This window comes from Natator depressus, chromosome 15 (genome assembly GCF_965152275.1).
Source record: "Natator depressus isolate rNatDep1 chromosome 15, rNatDep2.hap1, whole genome shotgun sequence".
Lineage (NCBI taxonomy): Eukaryota > Metazoa > Chordata > Testudines > Cheloniidae > Natator > Natator depressus.
The window spans coordinates 20658016-20676048 of NC_134248.1; the positions used below are offsets into that span (position 1 = coordinate 20658016).

The following is an 18033-nucleotide window of genomic DNA, read 5'->3' on the forward strand; positions in this document are numbered from 1 at the left end:
GATTCTATGAACAGCAGAAAAATAGAAGACCATAGCAAATGGCAGAGCAGACAACCAGTACATATCTCCATTGCCTAGATCTCATTTTGCAGCTTGACTGAATTTGCCTGCAAACATTTCATATCTAGTCTGATTTTATTATGTATTTTAAATAGAAATGATCATAGTCTCAAATTGAATATAAGCAAGTCCTCTTATCCAAAATAAAAGCAAAAAAGGAAGTTGCATATGTACACTGAACCTAAAATGTTTTAATTAGAGCTGGTTGAAATTTTTCTATTGAAAAATCTTCCCATTAGAAAATGTAGTTTTCACCGAAATTCATGTTTTCTGTGGGGAAAATGTCAACGTCAATAACAATTTTCAATTTACTGATCACACCTGACTCCCACAACGGCCACCCCCTGCCCTCCAGACTCTCAGCCCAGCTCACACGCCTTGCCATGCCCCCCTGCACTCTACATCCCCCCCCCCGACCCCCAGAAACCCCCTCACCTTTCCAGATGAGCTCCACATCCACACAGTGGCAACACCTCTACAGCCCAGATATGGTGGTGTTCTAACAGCTGGAGCAGGGCCAGCGGATGCCTGGGTACCAGAGTCTATGGGGGCCAGATACGGAGCAGCAGGTGCGGGCTGGGCACCGGCATGGAGCCTGGTGGATCACTGCACTTGTGGCCCGAAGTCCTGGCAGCCCTTGTGTTGCTACCAGGACCAGCCTCAAGCCACCCAGCATCTGAGCCACGGTTGCAGTTGTGATCTCACCCACACAGGGGGGTGAGGAGCAGCTGGGGAGTGGGTCGGAGCACTTCCCTGACAGCATGGCTGGGGACTGCTTTCTGCTCCTCAGAGCACCAGCTGGCAGCTAGACTAGTCTATAAGGTGCCACAGGACTCTTTGCCACTTTTACAGATCCGGACTAACACGGCTACCCCGCTGAAGGTAAACTTTTTTAAAAACAGACTATTGACAGTTGAATCTATAGATCACTTTTTCCAGTTGGATTTCAGACATCACTGATAAAAGTTCAAAGCAGTTAATACTTCCCCTAAGAATTAGCTGTTTCGATATTGAATCATCCTGAGACTGAAAGAATAGGACAAAGTTTCAATATGAATGTATTTTATTTTGCATGCAACCAAACTCTAGGGATGCCACACTTCCCTTCCCCAGGAAAGCAAAAAGTTTCACTGTCAAATAAAGAAAACTCAGTTGTGGACCAATGAGAAGAGGTTAACAATAGATCCTGATTTCTGCACTATACGTAAAGTAAGGAGGCCAAGAGGCTCAAAGTTGCCTAAGGGGTTTGAAACCCATCTTCCATTAGAAATGAATAGGAACTGGCCATCCATATGCCCTAAGCAATCTTTAAAATCCAGCTGGAAATCCCAGCTATTAAGTTACAAAAATATCTTCTCTCTTGTCCTGCAAAACTACAATGCTTTGCCCACAAAAGATTTAAACTATTCTGGGACTCCTTTTGAAGCTTGTACCCAAGGTTTTTTTCTAAAGTGCCCCTTCTGCCTCTAAAACTTAGAAAGTTGGCCTTAAACTTATTCACACACTGAGTGAATAAATTATGCATTTATCACACTGGAAGCAGCAGCACGCTTTGAATTATAGAAGTAGCAAAGTTTCACGTGTCCACACATTTCCTCCAAGTTTGGATGAGTTTTTAGGGAAGCTATGGGAGTGCGGCATTGAGTAGGGTTATGTGAATCTTGCCAGGTTTGGTTCACAATGGGTTTTTAATCAATTGTAGTTCATATCATTTAACCCTGAGTCTCAGGTTCAGCTGAGTTTAATATTGTGAAGGGGAAATCCAAGACAAAAACAGTGCATATAGTTAAGATCTGCATATTGCACCTGGATTTGTAAGGTTTTCCCATGGTTACTTTGACCCTGGACGACCTACCATGTGATCACCAGTCACAACTATTGTAATAAACAAAACAAAACAATGAAACTCATCCACAAGAGAAAGAAAAACTGTGCATGTCCAAAGACAGGAAAAAGTTTTCTTTCCATTTCACCACAAGCTTCACAGGATCAAAATGGTTTTGCACAAAACTTCATTGCCATAGCTAGCAGAGTTAAACATCATTTTAGTTGCAAGAGGTTCATATAACTAAGCTCTCAGGAACCTGATTAGCTAGTTTTGAGCTGCTGTTATATCAACCGCCAAAGAAGCTCAAAAACCATCCTAACTAAAACTTTCCTGGAGGTTCAAGGACAGAACCAGTGGTTGTGTGTCACTGCTTTGTTAATTATAGTATAGTGTTCTAGAGCCAGTGAGAATGGTTGCCTGCTCGGAAAACTAAAAGCTAGAGAGTGGGATGCAGCATTAACCTAGTCTTTGTTTTGGGACTGTGTTGTCAGCATTGTTCATTGCAATGAGAGGGACATCAGAACATGGTGGGGGGAAGGCAACATAAACAAGAGGTACTACAGGACACCCATCAGCAGGAGCAGAACACTAGAGTGGGAGAGAAAGGTCATGATTTACTGTCCAGTGAGGAAATTTTTCTCCAGCTAGAAATTTCTGAAAAACTTCAAGTAACTTTAGAAAAGCAGGTGGATTTTATTCACCTGATTCACTTGGCACTAGATGTTTCCTCTCATATTAGCCAGCTAAGAGGGAGCGGCATTGGAACAATTTTTATAGTGGGGGCGTTGAAAGCCATTGAGCAAAACTGTAAACCCTGTATATGATGGAAACCACTTCAAGCCAGGGGGTGCTGCCACACCCCCAGCATCCCTAGTGCCAGCACCCCTGCTAGGAAGTAAGAAATTTTGATCCAGAGTTTTTGAGGAGAGAGAGGAGTCACCTGTTCACCCTGCTTTCTCTTTGCTCATTCTTGAGAAATTCCCACAGTTTTTACCATGTGAAGATAAATACCAGAAAATCTCAAGTGAAGAAACCTTCCTGACCAGGTCCTTTTCTCACCAGGCGGACAAATGTGGAGGACATCTGTGTGTAACTGGAATGTTGACAGTGTTTTGTTTTTAATTGCCATGATGGAGAGTAAAACTTCCAGGGAAGTCTGAGCTAAGGGCCAAATTTCCAGGAAAGGTTAAAAGCCAAATCTAGCAGTGATGTCAATTTACACATAGGGTCCAAAATGGTGAAAAAATAGGCAATATCCCTTCCCTCCACCTCAAACCTCTTCTTCTTCCCCTCTTTTCTTATTTCTCCCTTCTCCTTTTTTCTTGCCTGCATTTAGATCCAAGATACACACCTTCCCCAGTAGAACAAAGTACTCAGATCCAAATCTTAATAGGTGACAACCTTAATTCATATTAGACATGACAGTTCTAATTTAGATATAGGAGTATTAATTTTGCTGTAGTTCTCTTCTATCACTAAAAGAAACCAAGAGGCATGAGAGCAGTTGCTATACTTTAGAATATGCAGTGATAGGGTCATGCCGAGGGCGAGTATTTGAAACTGGTTTTGTTGTTTTACAGTTTTTGGAGCTCAGGAACATCACGTATGATGTTGGGGTAATGAGGAATGACAAGCATAATCTCTCTTCTCAATTTGGGCTGTGCCCAATGTTCAAATTTACTCAGAACTTCAAGTCTGAACCCCACCCAAACCAAACTATTATATTCTTTCCAACCCAGCCTCCTTTTGGGTTTCATTGAATCTATAATAAGGAATTCTCTTTGGAAGGCAAGACTGAAACCCATGGAGGCAACTGGACTGATCTCTCTCTCTTTTTTCAACAACCATATGAACAGATAGATTTTGAAAATGATGGTATAAAGGCATTTTGCAGAACTTAGAACATATGGATTGAATAAGGTAAAAGCATTACAGTAGGGTCAGACAAATATTCTCTGTTGGATTGTCTGGGATTGGGAATGGGTCAGTTTACAACAAATATGTAAACATTTTCATACTTGCCTCAAATCTAAAGAAGTCATGAGGGGTGGAGGGAAAATGACTGTTTTGGGATCTGACATTTTACACTGATATTCCCCCACAGTCATTTTCAGAGCTAATGCTTCAGGAGAATACCCATCTGTCATTCACAGCTAGAAGCCATCCAGAGGTCACTCAATAGCATTCTGATCCCTGGTTAAATTTGCCGTGCTGGCAGATAAAACTAACCAGCAACATTTTGTTTGCAAACTGTGTAAATTTGATATGGTATTATTAAGAGTCAATCCCAAACAATCCAAAGGAGCAGATTTATCTCTCCCTGCTGTAATGCATTGAAAATCTCTCTGTTCATAAGCTTGTCAAAAAGAGACAAGTGAGAGATCAGCCTAGTTGCCTGCAGGGGTACCCCATGAAACCTACAATTAGACCTGTGTGAGAAACTGATTTTTGGTTGGGTGGCTGAACCCCCCCCCCCAAAAAAAAAAAAAAAACCCTGAAAAAATCCATTTTGTGTTCACAGAAAACTGAATTTTTGCTTCAATGTTTTCACTGAACTTGGGAAAAAATAGTTTGGGGTCCAATCATAGAAATGCAGGGCTGGAAGGGACCTCAAAAGGTCAAAGTCCAGCCCCCCTGTGCAGAGGCAGGACCAAGTAAACCTAGACCATCCCTATCGGGTGTTTGTCCAACTGGTTTTTAAAAACCACCAATGATGGGGATTCCACAACCTCCTTTGGAAGTCTATTCCAGAGACTAACTACCCATATAGTTACAAAGTATTTCCTAATATCTAAACCTATATCTCTCTTGCTACCAATTAAGCCCATTACTGTTTGTCCTACCGTCAGTGGACATGGAGAACAATTGATCCTTGTCCTCTTTATAACATATTCAACATATCTGACGACTTATCAGGTCCTCCACTGAGAGTCTTCTTAAGATTAAACATGCCCAGTTTTTTTTAACCTTTCCTCATAAGTCAGGTTTTCTAAACCTTTTATCATTTTTGTTGCTCTCCTCTGGACTCTCTCCAATTTGTTCACATTGTTCCTCAAGTGTGGTGCCCAGAACTGGATACAATACTCCAGCTGAGGCCTCACCAGTGCCATGTAGAGCAGGATAAATCACCTCCCATGTCTTACATACAACACTCCTGTTAATACATCCCAGAATGATATTAGCCGTTTTTGCAACTGCATTACACTGTTGACTCATAACCCTCAGATCCTTTTCAGCAGTACTACCAGCTAGCCAGGTATTCCCCATTTTGTAGTTGGCCATTTGATTTTTTTTCCTTCTGATGTGTAGTACTTTGCACTTATCTTTACTGAATTTCATCTTGTTGATTTCAGACCAGTTCTCCAATTTGTCAAGGTTGTTTTGAATTCTAATTCTGTTCTCCAATGTGCCTGCAACCTCTCCAAGGTTGGTGTCATCCACTAATTTTATAACTATACTCTCCACTCCAGTGAAAATATTGAATAATAGTGGAACCAGGACTGACCCCTGCAGGACTCCTCTAGATACCCTCCCAGTATGACAGAAAACCGTTGATAACTACTCTTTGAGTATGTTTTTTCAACCAATTGTGTACCCACCTTATAGTAATTTTATTCAGACCACATTTCTGTAGTTTGCTTATGAGAGCGTCACGTGGGACTGTACCAAAAGGCTTACTGAAACCAAAATAGATCACATCTACTTGTTTCTTGCTATCCACTAGGCCATTAAGTCTGTCAAAGGAGAAAATTAGGTTGGTTTGGCATGATTTGTTTTTGACAAATCCATGCTGGCTATTACTTAGAACCCTGTTAACATCTAGGTGCTTACAAATGATGGCTTAGTAATTTGAAATGCTTGATTTTGTTTTGGGGTACCTTTTTTAAAATAAAATCAGGATAAAACTGAAACCTAAAAAAAGTGCTGTGAATTGAAAAAAAAATCAAAAACACTGCATTTCAAATTTTTCAAAATTAAATGTTCTGATTTTTTCAGTTTGTTTTTGTATTTTTTTAAATCAAAACAATGTGGTGAATACAAGCCATATTCACAAAATGCTTCAGTTGATCTGAATCTGCATTTCTCAACTGAAAAAAAGTTTTGGCTGAAGAATTTCTCCCAGCTCTCCTGAAGAATTTTAGAAACCTCCTCATTCTTCATGCATCACTCTCGGTACTAAGGTCTAGCAATGAAAGTCTTTGAGAAACTCCCAGACATGATATCGAGGCATGAAAATTCTCAGAGTATTTAACTCTGAACTATATCACCCTTTGGATCTGGAACTTTCTTCCTTATTTCATCGAAAACGGCAGATGAGGCATCTTCATCAATAAAAAGAAACCCCATCTGTCCTCTAACTTCCAAAATGGACACATGCCTGAGTTTAGGCCTGTAGGTTAAAACAGTTGAACACACTGCTATAATTTGCCAAACAGACAAGACACTAAAAATCCTCAGATTTCATTCCCATGTGTGACAAAGATTCCCAAACACAGTGTTGCACACAAAGTACAAACAGTAATCCTTTCATTCCAGCAGTTCCCAGCATCCAAATTGCCAGCAATGAATTTTGTGCTACAGAAGCTGACTCACAGCGCTAAGGTGTTTAACTATCCTTGTAATAAAAAGCTGTACAGCGAATAGGAGACAAGCATTAAAATAGAGGTCAGTGCCACGCTCAGGAAAACTGCAGATACTTTACCAAAACCTCATTAAGCACATGCATATTTTTTGTATCTCCTATCACCTCAGTGCTACTTGCCAATATATACGTGTGTACGCAAAGGCTATCTTATGCGTATGCTTGCTTCTTCTGCCTGAAATAATCAGTGACTTGACAGTTCACTATCATGCAAACAACGGTGTATTAGATTAGATATTGGATTAGATAGTCATACGCTCTATATTCTGGGTTAAATGAGTTAACTGTCAAACCAGAGAAGGAAACAAATGATAAAGCAAACAATTCTATCCATGCACCAGCATCTTGATCCTCCCCCACGACTGACAAATGGAATACAGAAAAAGTACAGGGCAATTTCATGGGCAGTTTGTGAATCGTCATATTAAAGTATCAGGAGGTATCTGAATGAATGAAGCAAGACATATTTCTTTAAATCCAACAGCCAGAGCCCTCACCCCCGAAGTGCCTGTCTCTCAGAGGCCACTAGAGACATCATTCAGAACATCCTGTTCAGAAACACACAACAACAAAATAACTCTTCAGATCTATGCTCTTAGACTTTTTCTCTCTAGCCTCATGCACCTACAACAGAGCAACTGGGGGAGGGGAAACTTACATTTATGGATCATCATAAATGGGCTGGAAATGTCCATTTAAATGAAGCCTCAATGAAAAATGTGGGGAAATGGAAATTTTCACGTTTTTCCATTTCTCACCTCTCTCTAATAACAATATTATTCAATGCTTTCTTGAGTAGGTCAGTGCTCACTGCATTTTTCACACTAACTCCTCTGCCTTCAGAACACACTGCTCTACATTGCCACTGTGAAAGAAAGAAAGAACCCAGTGGATCATTAACAAACAATGATACCCCTTTCTCAGGGAATATGCAGTGATTCATATCATATGGTAAATTACATACATACATACATAAACAGCATATATCCAAAAGGATCAAAATCAATACGTGTTACCTAACCTTCTTATCAATGGGTCACTAGTAAGTCTTTTGTGGCACTATACAAACAGATACAGTCCCTGAAATATGGCAGTTGGGGAAAATGCAATATTTTGCAATCATAGATATCAGCTGAGTCATCACTAACATAGCCATAACAACAACATCAATGCAGAGAAACCTCCACAGATGCAAAAAGATTGGAACAACCAGTCATGGTAAGAGTATAAACTGGAAATTTCATTTTCACTTACCAATTTATGGGTGAGCTGAATGGTAATAAGAGGAGATCCTGACAGATTATGAGACAAGGTTGGCGGTGGCTCCACCTTCAGGGAAATAACATAGCTCATTGCAGAGATCTTGTAGCCTTTATAAGCAGCAGCCTCAGCAATCCTTGGAGAGGAAGAGCAAAAAATACCAGAAAGTGGGTAAAACAGCATTTTAGCGTTTGCAGTTCATACTGTTATGGGCTGATCTAAGTTTGGTCAGAAGAAAGTTACTCTTTCAATATGCACCTACTGCTCTGAATTCACTGAGTTAGGCCTTGTGCTAGGGCCAAATTCCATGGATAGGCTGAAGGTCCAAATTGAAGGACCCTAGCTGAGCTGCAGAGGTGGAGCCCTGTCTGGTGAGCTGTGTATTAAATGCTGTCTCTGCCTGTTAAAGAAAAGTAAGAGCTGAAAATGCAAACCTGCTGGGTCAAATTCATCCCGAGTTTAACTCAAGTTAAATCAATGGAGTTACACTACAGATCAGTGTGGCCTCTTGCCTCTGAAACAGTTACAAATTCAGTGTAACAAAGAATTAAATCTGTTTTTTAGTTTAAAATGATGATCCATACCCTCAGCTGATGTAAATCAGCACAGCTCCATGGAAGTCAATAAAACTATGCCAATTTACAACAGCTGACAATCTGACTGCGTGTAACAAAAGAGCAGAACACATTTAAGTAAAGTTTATTTCTTTTTGACTTGTACAGCTCAGCATTTAACTTACTTACCTCCTCCACAGGTCTCTCTCTGTGCTGTATTGTATTATATTATATAATCAGCTCATGGTAAGCTACAAATGTACAATAGAATTAACCTTAAATCAATGCACTGAAGCTATTAACCTTCCTCATTATATAGCTTTAGATAGATAATGCAGAGTCAAAACTGTGACCATGCATGTATCTGCATGAAACTGTTTAAAAGATTAAACTGTACCATTAATAATTTGCTGTTTTGTAAATATATTTCCTGTACATCATAAGCAAATATATACACATGAGATACCAAAATCACAATAATTTCAGTCCCCTTTCATCAAAATCAAGATCCCGGTCCTGGAATTAGGTCCATGTAAACAGACCATGGCACCTCCAGTCCCATTTAAGTTTTGCATGGGCACTAGGATCAGCCCATAAAGATCTCATAGGATCAGGAACAGCTCTAGTAGCTAGATATTACCATAGGTATTCCTTTGTTCCGTTTCTACTTAGCTTAGCTCATCTCTTTTACTGTTCTTTATAAGCCTTTTTAAAAGTGTTTTGGATTATTAGAGACAATTATACTACGGGATGGACTCTCACAAATGCATGATGATGAATCTGAGTAACTGAAGGGAAGGATACCTTTCTGCTGCAGAGAAAATTTGATATACTTACATGAGCAGATGCTCTATTCCTATGTAAGTGCATGCATATATACATGTGTAAGTAAGTATATAAATAAATAATTTCTCGGGGCATTTTTAAAAATCATTTTGCTATGAAAAAATCCTTGTCCAGAATACGTTTTTCTTCTTAAGGATATTATAATTCAAACCAGAATGCTGATGGAAGTTAACTGAACATCTGATTAGGAAGCTGGCTAGCCAAGTCATTTTTCTAGCCCTGGTGAATTTGACCATACATAAAACAAAAACATTTTTTTTAAATGTTCAGTTAAAATGCTGGGCAAAATTCTGCTCTTGGTGGATCTTAAATCTGGGTCTCTGTACATTTAGGAAGAGCTGAGATCCATTCGATCAGAGTAGAATTCTGACATAAATTTGAAAGAGTGTCCCATTGATCAAGAACAAGCACTGTTTACATTAGCAGAGCATCTTCCATCATTCTCTCCTTAGCATTAGATCATGCAGACAGATGAGTGCAAGCTACAATGGCAAATGCAAATGCATGGTGAACTCACTATTCATTAGCTTGGGTTACCAAGCAAAACACATTAGCCTGTTTGGCTGCTCACAATAACCATATCACTCACTCTCCACATCACAATCTCACTTCCATCAGAAAAACGCACTTCTTTAAAAACCTATACCACATATCACAGTGGTTTCTTGGTGTTTTTCCTCATACGGACTAAGAAGAGTTCATTTCAGACATTAACTGATGTCATCAAATTGCACAGCTGGGTTGACTGAGACAAACTCAACTAGATTTGTAGGATATATGTTCTAACTCTGTTCTATAACCTTTAAATGATATTAGCATCATTAGGGATTATTTCTGCTCCCATTGCACTCAGTAGGAGTTTTATCCATGCAGCCGAGGGCAGAATTTGCCCCCAGAGTATGTAGAGTTATAGTCAGAGAAGGGCTCACAATGTGAAGTTTGGATCCAGATGTGTACCTGAATTTTGAGCTTGCTTCCCCAAAGTCTGGGGATATTTGGATCCAGGACTTTGTGTGCTGAATTGCCCAATGTTCAAAGGTATTCACACCCAGGGCTTTAGTTCATCTGAAATTACATCCCATCGTTTAACTCAGTTTAGTATTTTGTAATGTTGCAATACAAGGCCCAGAGCAGTACTCTAATGAATCTGAATACATGTGAAAAAAACTAAAACACAAATAAGAATCCGGCATTTCTCTCCACAACACCACATTCCCCAGAACCACTGTCCAACACTAATGTATGTTACAGGATGCAGGGCCTGTAACCTGTCTGACTTCCATGGAGTGACTCCAGATTTGCACCAGTGTAGGACTGAGAGCAAAGTGGAGCTCAAAGCTTCTTTAGGCTTTGACTCCCTTCTTAAAGGACCAGAGTGACTCTTTCAGAGAGCTCTGGTTAGACGGTCTGAAAATAGAACAGTCATCTGGCAACAAAGCGCAAAGAAAATTCAACATGTGCCACAAGGATAATGAAATTCTGTCACGAAGAACCAACCAGGCAGACTGTAAATTATAAGTGCCCAAGTTGTCCAAGACTAAAGAATCCTTAAAGGGTGTCTTTAAAACTACTCCTCTGTGGAAAACATCATTAGAAAAGATTATTTTGGTGAGACTTAAGCCAGAAAGATGCAATAGTAAAGCGCACCAAAGTAAACCAAGGGAGAAGGAATTGCACACTTATTATTTTTCAAGCATTCCTCAGATATCCGGTGCTTTATTCCACAAAGGAAAACTGCCAAGCCAGCATTCCTTGAATTATTAAGTTTCAAAACAGGCCTCTGGAAAGGCAAGCCATCTAGAGCTCCAGAGACATGATTCCGTAATACTAGATACACTGCAAATAATTCAGGTAGCCCAGGTTAATATTAGAACCCTAGAGACCACTTTTAAACCATGCGTTCCTTAAAAATTATATGTTCGGGGCTGATCCTTCTCCCGCTGAAATCAGTGGCAAATCTTCTATATACTTCAATGGGAGTAAGAATGGGTCCCTCCCTGTATTGTCATGTTCTCTCTCTGTGGGAGTTGAGACATGGAAATACAGAACTACTCAATATTCTTAAAAATGGCAAAATTGGACCTGTTGTGCAGACAGATCCCTGTGCAGGATCAGAGCCCAAGACTGTAGTAGAGACAGCCATGAAAATGCCTCGGAACTCAGTGATTTTAGGCTGAAGGTATTTACACACTGTCTTTATCTTTGCTAATCTTTAACCTGTGAGTCACGACCACATTAATTCTCTCTCTCTGTGGGCGGTTAAAATTATGGTCTATTTCCCTTAATAAATCATAGCGAACATATGTCTTGAAAAGCTAAACCCTCATAAATTATTGCCTCTATTTCTTCATATCAGTAAGAAATATTGCATGCCGCTGATATAATTCTTTCACTCACTCCAGCGAATTACCTTTATTTATTTATTAATTTTGCAGGGAGAAGGGTGCATGGTATTTTTTTATAAAATTAAACCGAGTAGGAAATCCCACAATTCTTCTGTGAACTTTTTAACATTGCTTCAACACGATCATAAGTGGTCCTAATTTAGGGGTGTTCAAGTGCTTTCAGCAGGTTGCAATCTCTCCTCCCTTGCACATGGCTAGAGAGGAAGAAGTCCCTGAAATAGATTGAAGTTGGAGTCCTGAAACTTTCTTCTGCTGTAGCAGGGGGTCCTGGCATGGAAAAGACTGAGAATCACTGCCCTAATCAGCAGAGATTGAAAAAATGACCAGCCTAAAAGGCAAATGTAATGATTGACCAGCACTGCCTTGCAAAATTCCCTGGGAAACTGGCTTTCTGAGAGGTATATTGCTCCGAGTTTATTTTAACTTATCTGCTAATGATTTCATTGGCACAGTATATAAAACAAAAAGGCTTTTTATGTATTGTCTGATTTATTATTGCAAAAATTAGTTTACAGGTTTATGGGACTAAAATTCATAGCACTTTTCGGGGAGAGAGAAAGGTTATATACTGCTGCATTATTTAAATACAAACAAACGTCACCTTTTTGTGAGACAGCAGAAAAGAAACATAAATTTAAGTTCCATATAAGGCATTACTTCAAGGATTAAATATATGAATCTTCATTATAAATCCAAGTATGTAGTGGAAGAGGTTTAGAAGGCAGAGAGACAGACAAGTCACCAAAAAAATAGTTTTTTTCCCCCATCAGGAAACACACCTCTAACAAAGGGCTTCATTCCACTGCCGCTAAAGTCAATGGCTAAACTCCCATGGGAGCAGCGTCCAGGCCCATGATGTCTGATGCACCAGTTGTAAAAAACAATTGTGCCAGTGTGTACTTAGTATCCCACTGAGGCCATCATAACACTATTACAGCAGTTCAAGATCGGGAGTATCATTCGCTATGGGGCAGGGGGACGGTTACCGCCCTCTCTCTCTCCACCAGCTGGATAGGAAGCAGCAGCAGTCGCCTGAGCTGGAGTTGAGTGCAGAGCAAGCTGGGTCCCAGTCCCTGCCCTGGGCCAGCCGCAGATGAGGCACACTCCCCTGCCTGCCTCCACCCTTCCCCCCCACCACCTCCCCGCCCTCCTCCAGGATGGGGCCAACTCACTAACCCCACCCCCACCCCCCTCAAGCAGCCTCAGCAGGGAGGCGGAAGAGCCATGCTGACACAACTTCACCCTCCTCCCCACCCCCAGGTGTTTCTGAAGGACACCACTGTGTAATATACTTACTTGGTGTCCATAGGGTTGATGTCCTGGAAGAAACGGTGCATGTTATGGTAAAGAAGGCCCACAATGGTAACCCAAACTGTGAACAAAGTTGACAGGAGAGATTATACTTCAGTGTGACAATCCTGAGGGAGACACTTTCCTCACCTAGGTATGAAACTCCATGTTGATTTAGAATCCTGACTTCTGCAAACCTTCACACCTTTGTTTTAATGGGAATTCCAATTGCTCCCATAAAGAAATTAGAAGGCAATCTGCAGGCTGCTGTGCAATGTTTGGAACATAATGAAAGAAAGCCTGACATCCACTCACCATGAAAGTATAGAGTTAAACTGTTAAATTAATCATTCATCCATTATAAAGTCATGTCAGAACAAAAGCCAGCTAAGAGTGGCCATGTGACATACCAGGGCATCCAGGATGCTTAGAATAATCAGAAGGACTTCTTGACTACTAGCAACATTCACTGGCATCTTAAGAAGCTCATAAACGCAGATGTGTAGTTTTTGTTTCTATTCTTTGTTTGCTGTCTGCATATGAAGTATTTACAGCTTCTCCAACACTTAAGTGAAAAGACAGATGCCCATCTTACAAGTGTCAACCATGCAAGCATCCTTTATGGTCTTAGTCTGATGGGTTCCAAGTATTTAGAATGTCAGTCACTTAAAGTGGAATAATAAATTTTAAAGGCTAGCTCATGTGAACAGCCTAGCAATGTGGCCTGTTAGTTGAAAATGCCATTAATAAGATTTTAGATAGTTTCTAACTAACTCCCTGGAAGATGCAAGTTAAAGGTCTTACAGTTTGGATTCAGTCCAAACCAGTGGACACAATAATGTCCCATAAGAAAATGCCACATGGTGGGAGAAGCTGTAAGTGGGATGGGGAAAGGTCCTTTTGTGTGGTATTTTTGTTATTTCAAATTACCTTGTGTTCTCAATAATTCAAGCTTCTCAGAACTCGCAGAGAAATCGCAAGCATGAGCTCCCTGCCAGTGCAAGGAAGCAAAGCTGTCATCATAAATCAGGTAACTCACATGTGGTGGGGAAATACTTCAGTAACTACTCTGCTATGTAAAGTAACTAATTTTGTACACGGTATTGAAGAGGACCAACCTGCCCTTGCAGAAGAGTCTCTGGAGGAATCCCAGATGGTGCAAGGTTTGCTAAGGTCCCAACATGCCACCCAGACTCTGAGCCCTTTTCCCTGAAACAATCCTGGCAGAGGTCCCCTTCTGAGGAACTGATGAGCATTCTCCTTGCTAAGGGCCTGATCCAAACCCCACAGAAATTAATGAAAAGTGACTTCAATGAGCTTTGGATTAAGTCTGGTTGTAACACACCTTCAGCTTGCTCCATTTCTTCTACTCTGCCATGACGGAGGAAGTGGGCAACAAACAGAGGGAAGGGGCTTGGCAAGTGGTACCACTGAACCCAGGTGAACAAAGCAGCTGAAATTTCAGTCCCTGAAGTAAGGGGGGGGGGAGATTTTGCACATTGCTGCCTCAAAATTAGTTTTAAAAAGTTAGGGTGCTAGTGGGTAAGGCAAGAGTGCTGGGCCACTGCTCTGCTGGCACAGCTGGAGGCAGGACGTAGGAACCTAACTTTGGTCATTCTTGTTTAAAAAAATTTGGCCACATGTTGTCTTTGGCCCAAAACAAAATCCTCACTTCTTTCCAACCCCAGACCTCGAGGTTATTAAAATCCAAACTTAGATCTGCAGTTGAATTTTGCCTTCTTGCCTTTTCTCCAGTGCCTATTGTATAGGTATTCCTGTCTCTTTCCTTTTTCTGCTATTTAGCTCTGTAACTTTACTCTTTAATTCCACCAGGTGTTTTTGGAAACTGTTAGCACAAAAGATGCTATGCAGAATAAGGTTGTACTGTACTGAGATAAGTACTTGATTTGATATTAGAATTCCCTGGAAAACAACCAGTTTTGGTGGTTAGAAAGATAAAACATTAGCTCCACGAATTGAAGTTGCCCTGATGTAAAATAGTGCCAAGATTAAATGGTTGTAATATATGTGACCTAGCTGCATTACTCAAGTTTTTAGAAACAAGCGGAAGTAACATTAAAACAGTGCTGAAAATGCAGAGCTAACCAAAATCCCTGTCCCCATGCAAGAGCATTTCTGGAGTGAGTGCTTCTCAGGATTGGCTGTCACCGTTCTACTTCTCCCTGAAAATCTTGCCCTTACCTTTGTTATGAAAAGCTTCACTGGGGATAGAAATATAACTCCGTCCTTGTGATGGGAAGCGGTAGTGTGACAAGTTCAAAGTCTGAGGAGGCATTTTGACCAAAGAGTAATCTGTACAATAACCCAAAAGAAAAAAATATGATAAAATCAAGAACGTTTACAACCTAGTTGACCATAGAACTAGAGTTTGCTCTTTTAATAGCTGCTGCAAATCTTGACTGTAAACCCCCAGCTGTTTGGGGGCGAGGGGGAAAAGAGTAATCCCCCACTCCCATCAAAGAATAAAATTGCTTTCAAGAAGTTCTGTCTTCTTTATGAGTCGAAAAAGTAGTATATGAGGTGTTAATATACCATGGATCATTTGGCAATGTGCACAAACTGAGCTTAATGAGGCACTGAGGTAAGAAAAATTGATTGATACCTCTCTCTTTTTTCCCCCTGACATTTTAAAGACATTATTTTAGAACCTTACTGCTCAATTTTAAAATGTCAGTGACCAGGACAGTGTGGTGGAAGAGACAATTTGCATGTGATTCATGACTTCTCTTTTCTTACGTAGCTCACAATGCAATAGGGAAGAATACCAGAACTAATCAATTATTTGTAGCTAAAGCTGGGCAATGTGTTGGACAAATAGCTTATTCAATGAAAAAAAATGCAGCTTTCATCAACCCGCAACTATCTGTGAATTTGACATTAGTAGCTTTGGCTGTTCTCAAAACAGGCAGGAAGTGGAAGTGGAGGACATGGTGGTGGTCTTGGTGTTGCTGCCATCACCCCTACCACCACTCACTTATAACTTTTAGCCCAGTGCTTAGGGCACTCACTAAGATGTGGGAGACCCAGACTCAAATCCCTGTTCTGGAACAGACACGAAATAGACTTTTCTGATTCACTGAAAATTCTGTAAAAATTCAAATTCAGTTCAACCAGAATTGAATATTTTCCTGATTTTTCAGAATTGCCACCAAACTGAAAAAAAAAATCAATTATTCATCAAGCTCTCTTTGTAGAACTGGAGGCAAACTGAGATCAGGGCCCCACTGTGTTAGATGCTGTACATATACATATTATGAGAGAGCCGCCCAGTCCATGAAGGACTTGCAATTGGTGTAAGATAGATGAAAGTTTGTCCCACCCTTCCATTCTCTTGTCCTCAAATTTAAATTCTGTAGCTTTCAGACACTTACGTAAAAGACTTAGGCAGAACTTTAACTGTTCATGTATCACTAAACTAAATCCAGAGACAATATACAGGAGCATTTACATTCTCCCCCCAACCCACTCAGTGCCCCCAAAAGCCAACGGTAAAAGTAAACCAGATTGTTGAGCCAAGAGGATTACCTTTCTCTAAACTAACTGTATAATCAACTTTCTGCAATGTACTCAAATTTGTTGGATTAAAAGAGACAAAAAAAATCTATTTCAACTTCCTTCCCAGCACTGAAAAGTTAGAAGCGGCGGGTGAAGAAGTATTTATTACAATCAGCCAGTTTAGAAGGCAACTGAAGATATGTTTATCCTACAATCAAAGGCCTGCAGCATGGCCATGGCTGGCCAATGTCAGCTGACGGGCTTGCGCTCTGGGGCTATAAAATTACAGTGTAGTCATTCAGGCTCAAGCAGGAGCCCGGGCTCTGAGACCCTGCAAGAGAGGTGGGTCTCAGAGCTCCAGTTCCAGCCTGAACACTTACACTGCAATTTTTTAGCCCCGCAGCCCAAGCTGACCCAGGCTCTGAGATTCAGTGCTGTGGGGTTTTTATTGCAGTGTAGACATATTCTGAATGCTGCTGTTCCACCCTACCTGCTACAGTTGATGAGCCCTCAACGGTTACAACGAATGGGTTTCCTCCCAGATTGCAGGCCATGTGCACCATCACATTGTCAATTGTTTCAATTAAACCTCCAATCACGGGAGCAGTCTGAAAAAGGAAGGCATCTCAATAATAAAGCAAAGCGCTGGTCTAAAATCCTGTTTCTATTGATCACGTAAGTGTGCCCAGCTTCTGTTAATGACATCGTATTTCCCCTTCTCAGGACCACACAAAGTAAAAATACTGCATGATTTAATATCACTCAGAGCCTGATCCTGCGAAGTACCGAGAATCTCCTGATTGGTGCCTGTGACAGGGCAGGACAGTGCAGACTGGGCCCGCACTGGGACTGAGAGGGTTAACCCTTCCCTGCTGGTGGAGGAAGCCACGCCCCTGAGGCTCTGCTAGGCATGCTCCAACAGGGAGTCAAGTATAAAAGCCTGCAGAGCTTCTCAGTCAGGGCTGGCGGCTGAGGAAGGACAACGTCCAGCGGAGGCTCCAACCCAGGAGCAGTGGTGACTTGTACAGGAGGAAGCCAAGGGGCCAGGAAGTGGGACGAGAGACTGGCAGCTGCGGGAACCCCAGGGAGCTCTGGGGGCTGAGGAACCTGAAGACCCTGATGCCACAGGGACTGCTACGTTTGGAGAACTGGTAGGAAGTGACCCAGGAAAGGGAAGGAAGTGGTATCTCCCGCCACTCTGAGGGCAGCGTGTTGCGGTAGGATTCCCCGCTGACCCAGGGCGGATCACGCTGTCAATAACAGGGCCCTGGGTTGCAGCCCAGTGAAGGCGGGTGGGCCCAGGCTCCCCTACTGGGGGCTCTAAGCCTCCCCCCCCTTTTTTGTGATGACACAGTTCACCGACCCCTCTCTTACCTCAAAGGAGGTTGATGAACTCCAGCCGCTGGGCTGCACTATCCTATGAGGGGAAGAGGACTTAGAAGGACTCTGGCCCTCAGGCCACGCTGCTTTAGGAGCGCACTAGAGACACTCCAGCTGCTAGGCCACGGTATCCCACCAGGGGAAGAGAGTTTTGGGAGACACTGGCCATTGTGCTACACTGCTTTAGGAGTGCACTATAGGGACTCCAGCCGCTAGGCCGCGCTATCCCACCAGGGGAAGAAGATTTAGAGG

At 41.5% G+C, this 18033-nt stretch overlaps 1 protein-coding gene across 1 annotated transcript in view; it reads right to left on the reverse strand.

Annotated features, from left to right (window-relative positions):
• Positions 1–18033, reverse strand: part of ADGRD1 (adhesion G protein-coupled receptor D1) — a 250026-nt gene that overhangs the window by 191829 nt on the left and 40164 nt on the right. Inside the window, exons 11-14 of the mRNA XM_074972786.1 lie at positions 16892–17009; positions 15088–15198; positions 12892–12967; positions 7785–7926 (exon numbers count right to left, since the gene is read on the reverse strand). Coding sequence (XP_074828887.1) covers positions 7785–7926; positions 12892–12967; positions 15088–15198; positions 16892–17009 — 447 coding nt within the window. The remainder of the gene's footprint in view (positions 1–7784; positions 7927–12891; positions 12968–15087; positions 15199–16891; positions 17010–18033) is intronic.